The 13,441-nt window shown below is 41.1% G+C and overlaps 1 protein-coding gene and 1 long non-coding RNA gene across 2 annotated transcripts; both read left to right on the top strand.

Moving 5' to 3' along the window:
• Positions 1-3,598: 3,598 nt before the first annotated feature.
• Positions 3,599-4,055, top strand: LOC139475528 (uncharacterized). The gene is made up of 2 exons (XM_071258717.1): positions 3,599-3,658; positions 3,879-4,055. Exons 1-2 carry the CDS (start codon positions 3,599-3,601, stop codon positions 4,053-4,055), a joined length of 237 nt encoding a protein of 78 aa, XP_071114818.1.
• A 1,485-nt stretch (positions 4,056-5,540) lies between these two features.
• Positions 5,541-12,810, top strand: LOC139473911 (uncharacterized). Its single transcript, XR_011653972.1, has 3 exons — positions 5,541-5,615; positions 6,700-6,808; positions 12,590-12,810. It is a non-coding gene; the product is annotated as an uncharacterized lncRNA (long non-coding RNA).
• The last annotated feature ends 631 nt before the right edge of the window (positions 12,811-13,441 follow it).

Below are 13,441 nucleotides of genomic sequence, written 5' to 3'. Positions count from 1 at the left end.
TATTCCAGCTATATGACGGCGGTCAGTAAATAATCGAGTCTAGACCTGACAATCAAGTGATTGATATCACGCGCACTGATCCACGTAATTGGGATACGATGACATGCGTCAACCAAGTCAGCGAGCCTGAACACCTGGTGTATATATATATATACACACACACACACACACACACACACACACACACACAATGTTCTTCAGCTACGTTGTCCGACGTTGACATTCGTTACCTTCGCAGAGATGTTGGCAAACACACATACACATAATGGGTCGGTCGATAAGTATCGCCCTGTAAATCTAAGCTGAGCAGCAGATTTAGCGAACATCTGGGAGAATACTGGTTTCGAATGTATCTGAGGTAACCTATCTTTGTCGTAAGAGCCGACACAAATGGATCGGGTGTCATCGTATCCAAGACAGGGAACGTTATTCATAATATCAACCAATTATATGTCTGCCCCAGACTCGATTATTTACAGACTGTCGTGATGAAACTGGCATGTGTGTTGATGAGTGCAACCACAAACCCAAGCTACCATTACCTTCAAAACAAAACTAGCATACACCCATACCACAATACACCATTATCTTTCGGAACAATCGTGCTCCTGATAATCAGTTTGGCTCATATATTTCCAAAGGAGCTGAGAATGCAAATGGAATTTACGCCTCAAGAGACTACTCTGGCCAGTGGTATTGCCTTTGGTATATGTCTGATATATTTGCAATCTATTACATTACCTGTAGGACAAATACATGCCGTAAAAGTATACACCCATGACTGCTTGTGGTTAAATGAAACGAACAAAAAAAGTTATTGGCCGACCTGTTATGGACTATGGAACAGAATAATAACAAAAGAGAATGCTTGGAAATAAAAGGCCAGGTGTGGAAGGCGGAGACGGGCGCTAGACCGAGCCAAGGGAGATAACTCCGAGCAGCAGCAGCGAAAACCATGTGCTCTCTACTGTACAGCAGACAAGCTATATGCATTTGTGTCCACCCACGGAAACATGAGGGCTGGAATGGGCTCACACTGTACAAGCAGGCAACCGAACATACGAATGAAACCTTATCGGTCCAGCGCCCGTCCAAACCTTGCCACCGAGCACCAAAGGTGCATTGCCCCGCAAGTGGACTCCATCGTCCTCGTAATGCCCTGGTACGCTTGGGTCCACGTGGTCAGGTCGCACAACTAGTCCCTGTAGTTCCGCGACGCGCTTCGCAACGCGCCTGTAGAGGTTTTTTATGGACAGCACCAACTTTTTTACGTTACGCCAGTTGCGCCGAGGCAGCATCCAGGACCAGATTAGGGTGGTGTCAGGCAGTACCAGTCTTGCATAGAGCAGATCTTCAAAGATGTCCCCATAGAGCGTGTGGCCTTTTTTTTTTTACCCAAGTCGTTGGAGCCGAGGTGAATAAGAAGGTACTTGGGAGGGCTTCCGGCGACAAGGAGATCTTGCAGCGCCGGTCTGAATTTCACCCAAGTCCACCCCCCCCCCCCCCCCCCCCCACACACACACACACACACAACGCAAAGGACCACTTTAAAAGTGTGGTCAGCCGCCAGAGTCCTGCACTCTGTGCCGGAACCCGGGATTCAACCGGGGGCCTTTAGATGAGTATGCGCCTTTGTATCCATGTGGCCGAAAGGGAATACACGATGTACATAGACTACTTGGATATGCCTGGAATTACATTAAGATTAGATCTATAAGTTAAGGTAGATTTATCAGGCGGGCCAATAACACCATTTAGCTAAATATTGCTAAATGACATTTTCGATGCTGGTGTATTTGATACGGGTATCATGGTGTGTTTTTTACCTTAAGTTGTGCTGTGTTTCGGCTACTGTTTTCTGTCGAGTAACGTATTTGTTTGGTTTTATCCAATTTTCACTTGTATACTTTTGTTGCTTACACAAAACAGAGAATCATGTGAAGTGACGACGATCTCAAGATTGGGAAACGCTCTTTGTCAGGGTACCCGTCACTAAGGTAAACATATTTTCACATACTGAAATCGACCATGTCTAAACCGCATTGGGATGTATTGGGTGTTCGTAATATATATCTAAAAATACCTGTCACATCTCTGTTGTTCATATATTATCAACGGAAGGAAAAAAGAAACAAGGTTGTCGGTTTATTGAATAGCAAAGGCATCTGACATTTTAAAAAACCCCACAACCTTTGAACATTGAAGGTCTGTAAGTTCCATGTGGCCTCTTTGTTAACAGCAAACAGTACGTGTACATATATTGTACACAATCCAACACAATGTGTACGGCAAGTGGAACTGATTATTCTTCAAAAGGTATAACAAAACCTGGAACAAATACAGCAGCAAAGGCTCACGTGACATTTCAGTACCTAAACACCCAGAAAGACGGCCCAACAATACATCATGAAACAGTCCATCAACGTAGTCCTTACACGTTAAGGAAAGATGTATGTTTTAAGGACAATATTTGTGAACAAATGCAGGAAGATGATTAACAATATCCAAAGAAAAACAGTTGCAATCAAGTGCCCCCACAAGCTGTGTGAAAGATGCCACAAGGCAATTTACGAAATAAGTGCCGCCATGTAATATGTCTCCCTCATTATTGTAGCGAAATTTCTATGTATAAGGCGTCTTAAAAAATACACATGAATGAATGAATGAATGAATGAATGAATGAATGCACTCTTCCGGACGCGGCGTATAAAAAAATACACATGAATGAATGAATGAATGAATGAATGCACTCTTCCGGACGCGGCGTATAAAACAATACACATGAATGAATGAATGAATGAATGAATGAATGAATGAATGCACTCTTCTGGACGCCTGTAGACCCCTGCACGACCACTCGGGCTGTCCAGATGAAACCTGGACTCATCTGTGACCTGTATACTGTCCAAGTCCTGGTTTCTGAACCTCAGATGCTGTCCATGCCAAGCACGGCGTGCCTAATGGTGACGTGAAAGCAGAATTGGGCGTATCGCTGGACCTCGGGGGCGGATATTCTGCTCCCCAAACCAGTTGCATAGGATTCGGCCACGTCATGAGTATTGCCCTGCTGTAAGTAACGACTCCATAGATATGATATTGTGTTTCGATGAACATTAAAATGTCTGGCAAATTAGTTTTGCACCATTCCTGCTTGCAGCATACCCACGGAGCAGAGACGTTGAAGAACATTTTCATATGTATGTGTGTGGTGTTAGTGTTAGTGTTTGTGTTAGTGTGTTAGTGTGTGTGTGTGTGTGTGTGTGTATGTTTCTGGTGTGTGTATATGTGTGTGTGTGTGTGTGTGTGTGGTGTATGTGTTTGTGTTTGTGGTGCGAGCGTGTGTTATGCATTTTCTGCAAGATAAATACATTTTACAATGAATCTATAACTGTAATACTTTAAAAAAACACAAATCTACACTATAAATCATTGTAACAGATGAAAACAGTAAATCACAGGCGCAAATACATTATACTAACAGATCACAACCGACAATTGATGCTTCGAATGCTTCTACAATTGTTCACATGGGTTATAGCGGAAACGGCGCCTCAGCAAAACGGCTGGTGGACGCCAAAAACACATGACCCTCATTCGCATGGCGAACCGAACCAGGGAACTGTTGGGCCCAAAAGAGCCGAGGACATTGGACTTCGAGGTACAAATAATAATAAAATAAACTACATAATGCTATTATATAAATTCTCAGAATAACCGCACTGTTGTTACATTACGAATATTGTATTTTAACACATATTTAGGACTTCTTACCTGAAAGCTCCGTCCGTGGCGACGTAACTAACAAGGACGAGAGGCATATCATGCTTGCTACTGACCGGCATTTACAGCACCTAAGTAGGAGTGGTCAATGGTTTAAGATTGTCAAACGTCCGTTTCATCAACTGCTGACCATTCATGCATTTGTGCGTGCCGGCAGTAATTTCAAGTTGATGCCTCTTGTGTTTGTAATTATGTCAAGAAGTAGAACCTCGGACTGTGTCAAAGTCTCGAAGAAGCTTTTAGCTTTTACTTATTTTATTGTTATTAATGAATAAGAAAAGATGATATCGCCGGAATCATTCAACGGGCTGTGCTTTTAGCAAATAGTTCTTATGATTATGGAAAGGGTTTGAGTTATTACAATTTACACTGTGTATATAAAAACGCATTTTACCCAAGAGCCATAATGTCAAGTATGGATAGATGGACTCCGCTGAGCTGTGCTATGTAAACTGGAGTCACGACTTGAAAGATGGCAGCTCCATCCATATTGATAGTAGCACCGATGGGCAGCACAAACCGACTGATGGTCCTGTCTATCTTAAGGTTCTTCTCACAACATTCAATGGTAACTGGAAGTGTTGCAGCGCTGGAAAACATAACTTGATGCATTAATAACATTCACTGTAAATAGAATGAAATTTAAACGTATGTTCAAATTTTATTTTCACAGTAGTTTAAGAGAAGATGTTTATAATGTTCCGACATTTCTTTGAGGGATTGGGGTTATATATATAATCAATAGGGGCTGATCACCTGATTGGAGAAATAACTGCCAGTGGCTTTTAGTGCAGTTCTAGCGGCAGTGTCCATTTTGTTTATGACATAAAGACCCGTTGAATAAAAATATACTAAATATATCTATTCGTAAAGGAATAATGAATTTTTTTTTTAAATTGAATAATAATGTATTGTAGATGCCAAATTCAAAACACTTAAGTTGCTCCATGAAGCTATAACAGGGACAAATGAAGTTAAAAGTGATGGATCAAATTTAGAAATTATCATTCTTTCAATTAATTTGTAAACATGACTCTTTTAGGAATTTAAAATGAATATTTTATTCGATCGTGGGTGTTCAACGCGTGACATAAGGGACACAACTCCTGTTAAAATCTCACCAATCCGGACCTAAACCGTACTAACATTTCGGTTCCACACAAGTCCGGTCAAGACACATTCCACTGTACCTGTGATCATGCTTGCAACAATCAGCGGAAGTATGAGCATCTTCAGCATCCTCATGAATGTATCCCCCGGGAGACTGATGAGTTGGATGGTGTCCGTTGAGAATTGAAGCTGTCGACACAGCAACCCGATGGTCTCTCCCATTACTGCAGACATGACAGTGAGGATCAGCATCAGGTTGGCCTTCATACAGGTCCTTAACGCCATCTTGAAAAATACATAAAAATAGCTTTTGTTATCATTGAATGTTTTGGTAACAATAATTATGAGAATTTTGTATGTGTTTGTCACCTAAAGTAATCAAATTTGTTTTCCTCAAACGCCGTGCGAAAAAACACAACAAAAAAACAACAACAACAAAACAAAAAAACTCTGGTAACTTCCAAATATTCAGTGATGTATATTTAGCAAGATATAAAGAGACCCTGGAGTTATTTATTTAAAAAAATACTATTTGCATTTTGGGGGTAAGACTTCGTTTGTGTAAAATAAAATTGCATTTCTTTCTTGTTTTCAATTTCCGAAAGAAACCCAAAACCATCCATCTGCACCTGCCTCAGGAGAAACAATATTGGTACAGGACTTTTTGTCAGGGAACAGACATTTATTGGCCACGGTTTCAAGACATCCATGTTTTTCTTCTGAAAGTAGGTGACGAACATATTTCTCTTTATCGCAAATTTTTTTTAGGGAGCTTGCATGTCGAACGAAATTTTCTTTTTTTAAACTTTTTTCCCCCTATTGTTTTTGGGAACGAGTTATAGTTTAACCCCGCAATCAACAATATTCGAGTCCCCCATGATATCAAATGGTCGGTCCGTTAATGGTTCTGGTATGTTGGAAGAGTGATGCCACTCTGTGTTTACACTTTGCACATATTGTAGCTCATTATGAGGACACACATAGCAAGTGTTGTATGGTAGGTAACAGGGCGACCCCTAGGTGATAATTGTATTGTATTGGTGTAGATTCTGCCAAAATTTGTTGGAGAATGAATAAGTTGGTAATGAATAGGAAACAAAAGTCGTTCCCATTTCATTCCAGTTGTTTGTCCCATATATATGTATTCTCTGTCCCTAGATAAAGCTACGGACGGATAAATATTATTACACTCAGGTCATAAAGTCGGTATGAAATAGGAAGCTCCTCGTAGCCTGCTGTTAAAATGCTTGGTTGGTTTACTATTAAAAGCGTCAACACTTCCATTTGTTCAACAAGTCTTATTTCAGGGGTAAGGAAGTAAGAGAACCCGGTTTACGCCACTTTCTCTTTATGACCGAAGTGTGCAGTCTATATATTTAAGTGGCAGGGAGGTTATTGTGCGCATGCCGGAAGTAGGGAGAAGGTTAATATTATTGCACTCAGGACATAATGTTGATATAAAATAGGAAGCTCGTTGAATATCCTATAAATATACGTCTGGTGTCGGGATGCATGTATGATGTATTAGACACTAACAACATCTGTCAATTGTGAGTATCGAATTGAATAATAGGCTGTCCATGTTTTTGTTCTGTGTTCCCCATCTCCCGCCCTCCCTGAATTTTCATTCCGACGTGAAATAATAAAACGTTTTTTCATCTCAATTTTCCCCGCCGCTGTGGATATTTTATAGAGGGGCAGGGGGGAGGAAGCGGAAAAGTTTAACATTAATTAATTAAAGGAATGATTAAAGATAAGGAGTGGGTGTTTAACAAAAGTACCGAGAAGGCGTTTGCCGAACTATTGCAGGGCAGGGATCCAGTGCACAGCGAGAAAGCCCACATCACTCAGCCACTAGAACTGATGAAGTTACACAGTACCAGTTTTCTGACGTGCACAGCTGTACCAGCAACAAATGGTTTGTATTTTAAATTTACCACTTGAAATGCTTGCATGTAAGACTACAATGTGAAAATTATTAATTAGAAACTTCGATGATAAATTCAGTAATGGTATGGTACGGTCAATGCATTTTAATATAACATTTTACATAAAATAATTTTGTTCCATTCTCGTGAATGAGCTCCTGAAAGAATAGAAAATAGAAAAAGATTGACATTCAACGGTAAATTGATGCTTGATATAAATATATTTCACTCTGACATTTTTTATATTTTCCTTGTTTCAAATGTGTTGATAATAGTTCAAATATAACACATGGCTTGATTCCTGGAATGTTATGCTTAAATGGCATCTCTGTACTTACAAACTTTGACTAATAATGTAGTTCATGTTGAAATATTACCAGTCAGGTTAACCTTTCAAATTGCATGACATCCTCTGTACATGTGATTCCCCACTCTTCCTCGAGAGTCCACGAGTATAGTTGTCAGGCAGAATATAACCTGTGAGAAACCGCTGGGGTTAGTTAGCCCGGCTATTTCCAACTATGTGTGGTGTGGGGACCCTGTGCCTTTTGCTATTTGTGTGTATTTAGTTTTCTCTTGTACTTGTACTCATAAGGGAGTGGATTTCGTTTCCGGAGCGCAACTCAAAAACAGTTCCATATCTTTCAAGACAATTTGGCAGATATATCAAACAGATCCTGAAGAGATGCCTTTTTCTATTTGTCGATTTTTTGCATTTTTATTTTTCTAGATTTCAATGGAAACAATTCGGACTTAGGGGAGGGAGTAGGTGTGGGTGTGGTTCCCAGAGCATGAAAACTGCTAAGGGAGGGGTAGGTGTGGTTTCCGGAGCATGAAAACTGCTAAGGGAGGGGTAGGTGTGGTTTCCAGAGCATGAAAACTGCTAAGGGAGGGGTAGGTGTGGTTTCCAGAGCATGAAAACTGCTAAGGGAGGGGTAGGTGTGGTTTCCGGAGCATGAAAACTGCTAAGGGAGGGGTAGGTGTGGTTTCCGGAACATGAAAACTGCTAAGGGAGGGGTAGGTGTGGTTTCCGGAGCATGAAAACTGCTAAGGGAGGGGTAGGTGTGGTTTCCAGAGCATGAAAACTGCTAAGGGAGGGGTAGGTGTGGTTTCCAGAGCATGAAAACTGCTAAGGGAGGGGTAGGTGTGGTTTCCAGAGCATGAAAACTGCTAAGGGAGGGGTAGGTGTGGTTTCCGGAGCATGAAATCTGCTAAGGGAGGGGTAGGTGTGGTTTCCGGAGCATGAAAACTGCTAAGGGAGGGGTAGGTGTGGTTTCCGGAGCATGAAAACTGCTAAGGGAGGGGTAGGTGTGGTTTCCAGAGCATGAAAACTGCTAAGGGAGGGGTAGGTGTGGTTTCCGGAGCATGAAAACTGCTAAGGGAGGGGTAGGTGTGGTTTCCGGAGCATGAAAACTGCTAAGGGAGGGGTAGGTGTGGTTTCCGGAGCATGGAAACTGCTAAGGGAGGGGTAGGTGTGGTTTCCGGAGCATGAAAACTGCTAAGGGAGGGGTAGGTGTGGTTTCCGGAGCATGGAAACTGCTAAGGGAGGGGTAGGTGTGGTTTCCGGAGCATGAAAACTGCTAAGGGAGGGGTAGGTGTGGTTTCCGGAGCATGGAAACTGCTAAGGGAGGGGTAGGTGTGGTTTCCGGAGCATGGAAACTGCTAAGGGAGGGGTAGGCGTGGTTTCCAGAGCATGAAAACTGCTAAGGGAGGGGTAGGTGTGGTTTCCGAAGCATGAAAACTGCTAAGGGAGGGGTAGGTGTGGTTTCCGAAGCATGGAAACTGCTAAGGGAGGGGTAGGTGTGGTTTTCAGAGCATGAAAACTGCTAAGGGAGGGGTAGGTGTGGTTTTCAGAGCATGAAAACTGCTAAGGGAGGGGTAGGTGTGGTTTCCGGAGCATGAAAACTGCTAAGGGAGGGGTAGGTGTGGTTTCCGGAGCATGAAAACTGCTAAGGGAGGGGTAGGTGTGGTTTCCGGAGCATGAACACTGCTAAGGGAGGGGTAGGCGTGGTTTCCGGAGCATGAAAACTGCTAAGGGAGGGGTAGGTGTGGTTTCCGGAGCATGAAAACTGCTAAGGGAGGGGTAGGCGTGGTTTCCGGAGCATGGAAACTGCTAAGGGAGGGGTAGGTGTGGTTTCCGAAGCATGAAAACTGCTAAGGGAGTGGATTTCCAGAGCATGAAAACTGCTAAGGGAGGGGTAGGTGTGGTTTCCGGAGCATGGAAACTGCTAAGGGAGTGGATTTCCAGAGCATGAAAACTGCTAAGGGAGGGGTAGGTGTGGTTTCCGGAGCATGGAAACTGCTAAGGGAGTGGATTTCCAGAGCATGAAAACTGCTAAGGGGGGGGTAGGTGTGGTTTCCGGAGCATGAAAACTGCTAAGGGAGGGGTAGGTGTGGTTTCCGGAGCATGAAAACTGCTAAGGGAGGGGTAGGTGTGGTTTCCGGAGCATGAAAACTGCTAAGGGAGGGGTAGGTGTGGTTTCCGGAGCATGAAAACTGCTAAGGGAGGGGTAGGTGTGGTTTCCGGAGCATGAAAACTGCTAAGGGAGGGGTAGGTGTGGTTTCCGGAGCATGAAAACTGCTAAGGGAGGGGTAGGTGTGGTTTCCGGAGCATGAAAACTGCTAAGGGAGGGGTAGGTGTGGTTTCCGGAGCATGAAAACTGCTAAGGGAGGGGTAGGTGTGGTTTCCGGAGCATGAAAACTGCTAAGGGAGGGGTAGGTGTGGTTTCCGGAGCATGAAAACTGCTAAGGGAGTGGATTTCCAGAGCATGAAAACTGCTAAGGGAGGGGTAGGTGTGGTTTCCGGAGCATGAAAACTGCTAAGGGAGTGGATTTCCAGAGCATGAAAACTGCTAAGGGAGGGGTAGGTGTGGTTTCCGGAGCATGGAAACTGCTAAGGGAGGGGTAGGTGTGGTTTCCGAAGCATGAAAACTGCTAAGGGAGGGGTAGGTGTGGTTTCCGGAGCATGAAAACTGCTAAAGACTTTCATCCAAACCTGGTACACGTATTACCCAAGGGCTGAAGTTGTGCCTTTTGCTATTTAGGTTTTTTTTCAACATTTATTTTCCCCCTGTTTCCATGGAAATATGTTAGACTTAGCTGAAACGGAGGTAAGTTTCGTTTCCGAAACAGAACTCATTCAACATTTTTCATCCAAACTTGGTACATGTATTAATCAAGGGCTGAAGTGGTGCCTGCTGCTTTTTAGGATTTAAAAATAAATCCCTGTTTCCATGGCAAGAAGTTTGACTTTGATTCTGTTCATAGTGGTGTGTTTCTTCGGACCATATCTCTAAAAACTAATAGGTATTCTTTTGTGAGACTTGGCTCACACAAAGAACAGTTTGTCGTATGGTGACGTTTGCTACTTAGGGGTGTTTAGACTTTACATGGTTTCTATTTCCATGGCAACAAGTTTGACTTTGACGCTATTCATAATAGTGTGTTTGTCCGCACACTATCCCTAAAATTAATAGGTACCCTTACTTAAAACTTTGCACACACAAAGACCAGGTTGTCAACCGGTGCCTTTTTGCATCTTTTTAGAATTTAAATATGTTCTGTTTCCATGGCAACAAGTTTGATTTTGACCCTGTTCATAGTGGTGTGTATCTAATATAGAAATACAAAGTTCCGAATGCCAATTCCATAGCATAGTTTTGCATGTCCAATAACTAATCTTGTATACGGACAGATAGATTAGATAGAAATTCTCTCATCAAGTTGGACTTAAAGTAATAGATGATGATGTTCGAATTGGTGGGATCCGGTGGGATTTGTCATTTTCTGATAGAGACTTGCATCTTTTACAATCTGTACATATACAGCTTGTAATTGTATGTTCCACACTTCATTTCAATTCAAAATACGTCAAAATGTGTACTATATTTACTTACCTTAATTTGTATTCAGTGGAGATGAGGATCCTTTGGAATAACAGCAATGTAAACCTTCTGTTCAGTCTGTAATATTTATTATCCTAATGTAATATCCCACTCACATGTACCTCAACGTGTGTTGATACATTTAAATGACGTGGAGAAGAGTAGGAAACTAGATGAACCCGAATATATGTAGTTTCATTTGACGAATAATTACTCCGATAAAAAAGTGAGGGAACGCCATTTTGAACAGCATTTTAGTTACATTAGCATAAATGAGATGAGTGCAAAATTGTAGAGAAAGTTCCCGATCCAATGTGAAAACACCACCATGATTTTGTTTTGTTGTTCATGGTCGTATTTTCTTATTTTGATACTTTTATGCAATGACATTGAAGAACGAATGATTCTGATATGTCAAAACGAGGTCTCAAATTAATAAAATATTACATTGTCATCATAACGGTCATCATGTTTCTCTCAAGTTTGTTAGCTGCGTCTAGTTAAACAAGATCTTAACGCCACGGCTGTCGTTCCCATTTTCTGGGACTCAGATAGCTTCAGCAGCTATGCCTAAGAAATAGAATGAAACCAAGCAATGCATATTGCTGTATCAAACAAAATTCACAGCACTTTATACTTGGCATGTAGACAACTAAAGTCAAGTATGTGACATCTTTATATATTATGATGATCTATTCTGATCTTGTTTTACAAAGATCTGTTCTGTTGAATCAACATTAAATTATAAATTACTAATCATATGGTTTCTTAACTGCTGTAAAACAAAAATAAAATGCGGCTCGAAAATAATACATCTGAACAGATGCCGACTTTAATGTGCACCAGATAGATGCGATCAACCATTGCTATTTTTGTTCATAATTACTAAACGATGATCTTCGCTGAACTATATCTACTCACAACATTGTATTTCCTGCTTACAAGCATGGGTTGGGTTATGTATAACTGTATACAGTGTATTGTGTTGATATCAATTTACCTGAATGAATGAAACAGTTTATCCTTTTAAAAGGTGTTCATTGTATTACGTTTAGTTACAATTAGTTTCTCCATCTTTGAGAGGTGTTTTGTTAACGTAAACATGTTCACCTTTCATCTAATTGCACCGTTTACGGGTCTGCGTGGTTTATTGTATTGACAGTTTTGAGAACGAGCAAAAGTATAGTAATGTTGTACATACAAGGAATTTGTTGATAATTGTAGATATGATAACAGATCTTAGAAATTCTTTCTGGATAACAGTTGGTAAAAATATGAAGAATTGTTCGTTTTAATACATTATACCAAATTCTTTATCATGATTGAGGATTTTTTGTGATTCTCTTTCTTGTTTATATCTTATACAAGACAGTAATGACTTCTAATGTTCCACAGAGGCGTTGATCCATTGGGGTTGGTGTTGTATATCTACCAGTTCAATTTTTAGCTTGTCATTACTTAAATGAAGTTTTGAGAAATATGACCTGTGAGCTTTGTTTTTACAATATTTTATTCAATATTTAGAGATAACTTGACCAACCTTTGTGTTCTTAACGCTGTTGGATAAATGGGAATCCTTTAATGAATGCGCGAAAATACTTTTACATTTGGACTGAAGTTTATTTACTGTGGATTCATTGCATTTATTTGTGTTTACTATTTCCAAAGTGTGTGTTATTTAACCGAGCCATCATATTGATATTTGCAGACAAAGCATGTTTAATAATAACATTTGTTGTGTTATCTATACAGGACTTGTAATCAATAAAAAAATTATGTTATTGGTTTTTATATTATCTGCCTTACAGGGCCGGTTAAAGACACTGTTTTCTTTATTGTGCTTTCCAAAGATAACTACATTAATCACTACCAGTTTGTACTTTACAGCAATCATCTCCTCCAATTGCTTACACGTCCTTCCTCTGCTTATGACATTATATGGCGGGGAACAATTGATGCACTGCAGCAGTCTCTACTTGGAAGTATAAGTTCTGGCCAAAAACATGATATTTTTCACATGCCTACGGATGACGACGTAACTGGTTGTTCTGCCCTGTGGTCCTCTGAATATGAACAGAAAGTTATTGACGTCCTCAGGCGAGGGAAGACCGGACAACCCATGCTAAGTAGGGAATACAACCTCTTGACTAAGTGTTCCCTTGTTTGACAAAGTGAAAAAGAAGGACTGCAAGTACATGGTGACCAAGGAAACAGTAGTAGAGTCACTCCGACACGCACACACAGAAACTGAGCGTTGCATTAATGCATGCCATAACCACAAACCCTGTGCAAACTGTGACTGAACTGTGCGGTGCAATAGTGCATGCCATAACCACAAACCCTGTGCAAACTGTGACTGAACTGTGCGGTGCAATAGTGCATGCCATAACCACAAACCCTGTGCAAACTGTGACTGAACTGTGCGGTGCAATAGTGCATGCCATAACCACAAACCCTGTGCAAACTGTGACTCAACTGTGCGGTGCAATAGTGCATGCCATAACCACAAACCCTGTGCAAACTGTGACTCAACTGTGCGGTGCAATAGTGCATGCCATAACCACAAACCCTGTGCAAACTGTGACTCAACTGAGCGGTGATGTGATTCACTGCTTGACATATGTTTTTATTGAGAAAATAAAGTTCTTAAGATCAAATATTTATTTGGTTGTTATTTATAACAGTTTATATACTTAATAATAGAGTTTTCTTTATTAAAAAACAAAACATGTAAAACAA

Source organism: Haliotis cracherodii, unplaced genomic scaffold (assembly GCF_022045235.1).
Source record: "Haliotis cracherodii isolate W230 unplaced genomic scaffold, xgHalCrac1.p SCAF_3, whole genome shotgun sequence".
NCBI classification, from domain to species: Eukaryota; Metazoa; Mollusca; class Gastropoda; order Lepetellida; family Haliotidae; genus Haliotis; species Haliotis cracherodii.
Note: the sequence above shows the minus strand (reverse complement) of the source record. Positions and strands in the feature narration are given on the sequence as shown.